This window comes from Haliaeetus leucocephalus, unplaced genomic scaffold, assembly GCF_000737465.1.
Source record: "Haliaeetus leucocephalus isolate CR32 unplaced genomic scaffold, Haliaeetus_leucocephalus-4.0 Scaffold273, whole genome shotgun sequence".
In the NCBI taxonomy this organism is placed as follows: Eukaryota; Metazoa; Chordata; class Aves; order Accipitriformes; family Accipitridae; genus Haliaeetus; species Haliaeetus leucocephalus.
This window is the reverse complement of record NW_010972709.1, coordinates 2031082-2036815: the sequence shown is the minus strand read 5'-3', so window position 1 is coordinate 2036815 and position 5734 is coordinate 2031082. Positions and strand designations below refer to the sequence as shown.

General features: G+C 55.0%; 1 protein-coding gene across 1 annotated transcript in view; it reads left to right on the top strand.

Annotated features, from left to right (window-relative positions):
• The window catches only part of SOX18 (SRY (sex determining region Y)-box 18), a 3622-nt gene extending 922 nt beyond the window's left edge, over nt 1-2700 (top strand). Inside the window, exon 3 of the mRNA XM_010569763.1 lies at nt 1850-2700. Coding sequence (XP_010568065.1) covers nt 1850-2700 — 851 coding nt within the window. The remainder of the gene's footprint in view (nt 1-1849) is intronic.
• The last annotated feature ends 3034 nt before the right edge of the window (nt 2701-5734 follow it).

Sequence of the window (5734 nt, the reverse complement as noted above, 5' to 3'; positions counted from 1 at the left end):
CAGGGATGGAGGGGTACAGGGCTGGGGATGCAGGCTGCAAGAGTGCAGGGATGTGGGGTGCAGAGTTAGGGAGACAGGGATGGAGGGGTACAGGGCTGGGGATGCAGGCTGCAAGAGTGCAGGGATGTGGGATGTGGGGTGCAGAGTTAGGGAGACAGGGATGGAGGGGTACAGGGCTGGGTATGCGGGCTGCGAGAGTGCAGGGGTGTGGGATGAGGGGGTGCAGAGCTGAGGAGGCAGAGATGTGGGGGTATGGAGCTGGAGGTGCAAGGATATGGGGGTATGGGGCTGGGGATGTGGGCTGCAAGAGTGCAGCGTTGTGGGATGAGGGGGTGCAGAGCTAGGGAGGCAGGGATGGAGGGGTACAGGACTGGGTATATAGGGGTATGGGGCTGGGGATGCGGGCTGCAAGAATGCAGGGCTGCGGGGGTATGGAGCTGAGGAGGCAGACGTGGGGGTACGGGGCTGCGGCTGAAGGGATGTAGGCGTACGAGGCTGGGGATGTAGGGATAGACGGTTATGGGGCTGGGGATGTGGGCTGCAGGGGTACGGGGTATTGGGATGCAGAATTACAGGGCTGGGGATATATGCTGCAGGGGTACGGGGTGTTGAGATGCAGGGATACAGGGCCGAGGAGGTGAGTTGCAGGAGTACAGGGCAGCAGAATGCAGAGATACAGGGCTGGGGGTTGCAGGGGTACGGGATATTGGGATGCAGGGATACAGGGCTGGGAGTGCAGGATGAAGGAGTACGGGTCATTGGCATGTGTGCTGCAAGGGTATGAGGCAGCGGGACATGGGATGCAAGGATACGGGGCCACGCTAGCCAGGCTGCAGGGATACAGGACTGCGGGATGCAGGCTGCAAGGATATGAGGGTGCAGGAGCTGGGTTACAAGGATGGGGTGCTGCGGGATGCAGGGATAGGGTGCTGTGGAGTTCAGGGCTGGGGGATGCCGGGCTGCGGGCTGCAAGGTGAGAGAGCTGCGGGATGTGAACTGTAGGGATATGGGACGAAGGGATGCTGGCTGCAGGGACGCGGGGCTGTGGGGACGTGGGCTGTAAGGATGTAGGGCTGTGGGATCAAGGGTTGTGGGGTGCAGCACTACAGGGCTGTGGGATGTGGTGTTAGAGGATGTGGGAATGTGGGGCTGTGGGTTGTGAGGATACAGAGCTGCATGTACGCAAGATGCAGGGAAACGGGGCTGCGGGGTGCAGAGGTACAGGGCTGTGGGGATGCAGGATATGGGAATACAGGGCTGCAGGATGCGGGATACACGACTGTAGGATGCGGGATGTGGGAACACGGGAAGCAGGATATGGGTAGACGGAGTTGCAGGATGCGGGACAACGGGAAGCAGGATATGGCCAGATGGGGCAGCAGGATGCGGAGACACGGGGCTGCGGGGTGCGGGGACGTGGGATTCAGGATACAAGGGTGCGGGGTTTGGGGATGGGCGATTTGGGCTGCAGAAGTGAGGGACAGTGGATGCGGGATGCAGGGAAGCAGGCATGCTGGGGACTGGGCTGTGCTGAGGGGCAGCGGGTGGCAGAATCCCCTGCCCTGGCAGAGGGGTTCCCACGGCCCCCCCGGGGCTTTGCACCCCCATTCTCCCACTGCGCCAAAGCACTGGCCACAGCCTAAGCCTGGTGCTGGGATATGGGGACAGCCCTGCTTGGGCTCCCATTCCCCAGCCCCTCCTCATCCCAGCACCAGGACCCCGCTCAGGTGCCGAACCGTCCGAGGGAGCCCTTCCCACCCCACGGGCTCCCTCTCCGTGGGTGCCTCCGCGCCCTGACCAGTGCCGGGTGACCGAGCTGGTGTCACAGAACTTCTCTTTCCCCTTCCAGGCCAGTCATGGAAAGCGCTGAGCGCAAGCGACAAGCGTCCCTTCGTGGAAGAGGCAGAGCGGCTGCGAATCCAGCACCTCCAGGATCACCCCAACTACAAATACCGCCCAAGGAGAAAGAAGCAAGCCAAGAAAATCAAGAGGATGGAACCCAATATCCTCCTGCATAACCTTTCCCAGCCTTGCAGTGACAACTTCAGCATGAGTCACCATGGCGGCAGCCAGCCGGGCCACCCCCAGCCTCCCCCACTTAACCACTTCAGAGAACTCCACTCCATGGGGTCGGATATTGAAAACTATGGCTTGCCAACTCCTGAGATGTCTCCCTTGGATGTCTTGGAACAGACCGAACCGGCGTTTTTCCCTCCGCACATGCAGGATGACTGCAACATGATGCCCTTTCGCGGCTACCACCACCATCACCAGATGGAGTTTCCCCAGGAGAAGTGCATGGGGCGGGACGTGGCGGTGCCCTACGCGCAGACCCCCTCGCACTTGGCCGACGCCATGAGGACTCCCCATCCCTCCAGCATATACTACAACCAGATGTGCTCGGGAACTCAGAACGGGCTTTCCGCCCACCTGGGCCAGCTCTCGCCCCCACCTGAAGCCCACCACATGGAGAGCGTGGATCACTTGAACCAAACCGAGCTGTGGACAGACGTTGACCGCAACGAGTTTGACCAGTATTTGAACATGAGCAGGACTCGTCCCGAAGCCTCGGGACTCCCTTACCATGTCTCCCTGTCCAAAGTGACTCCTAGAAGCATCTCCTGCGAGGAGAGCAGCTTGATATCCGCCTTGTCCGATGCCAGCAGCGCTGTTTACTATAGCCCCTGCATCACCGGTTAGGTTGGCCCCACCGTCCGATGCTCTCACCGGGAGAGCCCCAACTCTCCTCTAAAAACAAAAAGCCATCCTCCTTTAACCACGAGCTCCATAATATTTAGAGTATCTCATTAAATGCATCGCTTTCTTTTGTTTTTTGTTTTTTTTTTTATTTTGGATTTTTTTTTTTTTTAGAGAAAAAACATGCTGAACTCACTGATATACCGTATAACTATATAACACAGATAGACGCCTTTCCCAAGCACTAGCCTGCCTGCCGCGCTCCCCGCTCCAGCCCTCGGCAGGGCGTAGCTGTAGCTCCCACCAGCTCGAAGGGGCATTTCTAAGCCAATTCCAGTAAATCCTGCCTGAAACAACCACCACCAGGACGAGCCGAAGCGACCTGCCCCCAGTATTTAACCCAAGGGCAGGCGAACTTGCGGGAGGGGAAAAAAAAAAAAAAACTTTTAGGAAGACTTTGGCGGGGCCATTAAAGAGTCGGCGCCCGTTAGGGGTGGGCTTTAGGACAGTTTTTACTGTATTCTCAGCAATATATTTTAATTGGGCAACAAAACTATATTTTTACTAAGCATTTTTATATATAAAATGGTATTTAATGTCTTTGGGGTTTTTTTTATTAGACTTTTTAAAAATAAATCAAGGGATATCCATGAGATCTAAAGCATTTATGTAGCAAAGCTGGATTTAAAAAAAAAAAGGGGGGGGAAGGAGATATTTTGTGAAAAGGGAATGACAATGTAAATATTGTGGAACAATTGACTGGAATTTTGTACAAAAGAAAAATATGACTGCAAACACTTTTATTGTCTAGAACTGTATGGAGAGCAAACTGTTTTATACTGGTTAATTATTAAAACATCTTCATATAATTGTTCCCATCTTGTGTGCTTGTTGTGTGAACACATATTTTCCGCAAATACATGTTGTCCCAACCATTTCCAGATTTTTGTATCCGTTGATTAATGTTTTGACAACCTGGCAAATGTATTAATTTCCAGGCTGCCGCCCGCCCGCCCCATCAGCCGCCTCGGGCTCCGCGAGCGCGGCTCGGCTCGGCGCGGGACGGCGGCTCCGGCAGCACCGGCACCGGGATGGGACGCTGGCGGCCGCCCCACGGCACCGCGCCGTGCCGCCCGGAGATGCGCTCTGCAGGAAAAGCAGCTGTTCTCAGATTAGAATATAATAAAACATGTGATATCCTCCTCCGAAAAGAGCCTCGGTGTGGTTATTATTTTGCCAAGCTGGCAGCGCATCGGTGTGTGGTCCCCACGGCTCACCCCGTTTTTCCCATGAAACCCCCCAAAAATAGAGCCTGGCTGCTCCGACGCCTTCGCTCTAGTCCTCAGAGCTGGAAGAAAACCCCGTGTGCCGGAGCCCTTCCACCTCCCGGCTCTCGCTGGCTGCTTCCCGGCTCCGGCAGCCGGCGGGTCTTGCCAGTGCTTTGCCAGAGCCTCATCCCCCTCCTGTGAAACACTTTATGATTTACAGCGTTTTTTTGTTCAATTTGAAAAGGAGAAATGACAATCTGTTGCATAAAACCCCGGTGGCATCCGTTCCTTGAACGCCGAGTGATTTAAACCAGGCTGATATCGCCAAAAAAGGCTATTTAAAAAAAAAAAAATTGAATAGAAGAAGAGTTTTTTGTTGTTGTTGTTGGCAAAGAATTGCCTTTTAGGGGAAATGGATATTTAACAAATGACATTAATTTTCAAGCTTCTCCTAAATTAAATTCACATTAGTGTTAACAGGACTAAATCCTGACTCACTTTTTTTTTGTTGTTTAATGTGAAGCGCTAATAAACGGGACCACTTTGGGGGCTGGCGACGCGTTCCCATTAAACGCCAGAAAGGCTCTTCATTGTCTTTCCATATACAGTATGTAAAAAGGGGGAATACATGGAAAAATGACCTCACTACCTACACGGGAGGGCTGGCGGGCGCCCGGCGGGTGCCAGAACCCGCGCCGCAGCAAACAAACACAACACCAAATGAGAAGCATCCTGTGCCGCCGCCGATGACTATGAAAGGAAGCAGCCGTCTATAGGGCTCCGTCCCGCTCCGCTCTCCGAAACGGCCTGGGAGGAAGGACATGAGGAGGGCTAAGGGAGGGGGGAGAAAGAAAGCCCTGACTTATTTTCCAGCCCCCAGCTTCCAGGTACCTTCCAGGCAAGGATGCGATCACTTCCCGCGGTTCAAAGGAGCGATGCGCACGCCGGGGAAGTCGGCAGCGGATCACATCACGGAGGAAACGTTAAGTCATTTTGCAGCAGCAGAAATTCCCTTCTTTCCCCATGGCTTGGGCCGTGCCAGCTCGCCTCTGATCTCAGAGGATGGCTAGAAATCCTTGGGGTGGTTTTTTTGGCTGCACTTCCTCGCTCCAGAGCAATTCGGGTCCAGCACGCCCCAGTTTCAGGTGCTCGCTGGCACTGGCAGCGTGGCTGGGCACGGACAGGAGCTTTCCCAAAGTGCCTGCATTGCAAAACTGTTGAAAATGTACCTTTGCCGTGGGGCTGGGGAGGGGGACCGGGGGGTTCTCCTCACTTTGTGCCCAAAGATGCTGCCCCAGGGCTGGGGCGGGTACCGGACTGAAAACTGCGGGCTGATGGATGCTCACTCCTATCCGTAAATGCACCGAGGATGCATCATGTTGAAACCACAGCTGCTGCATCACTGCAAAATCACCGAGCGGTGCTGGGCAATTTGCCGTACCCACCCATTCCCAGGTCACCAAGACCCAGCGCCAGATTTCGGCTCCCCAGGTCTGCATCGCTCTAACCCCGCGTGGCGTTCGCCAGCAAAGCCCTGGCTTGCTTCGACACAAAAGCAGGCAGGGCCCTGCCAACCCTCCTGCCTAACTCAGCCCTGGGTGTTTTTATTAATAATAAAGCCTAATTACAATCGAGGCTGTGAACAATGCGTGGCTGCCCCGTCTTGCTGGCCAGCCCTACCCCAGGTCACGGGGAAACGAGAAAGAAGGGAAAGGAGAGAGGAAGAAAACAGGAGCGTGGGTTTGGGTCAGATAACAGGAGGCAGAAGG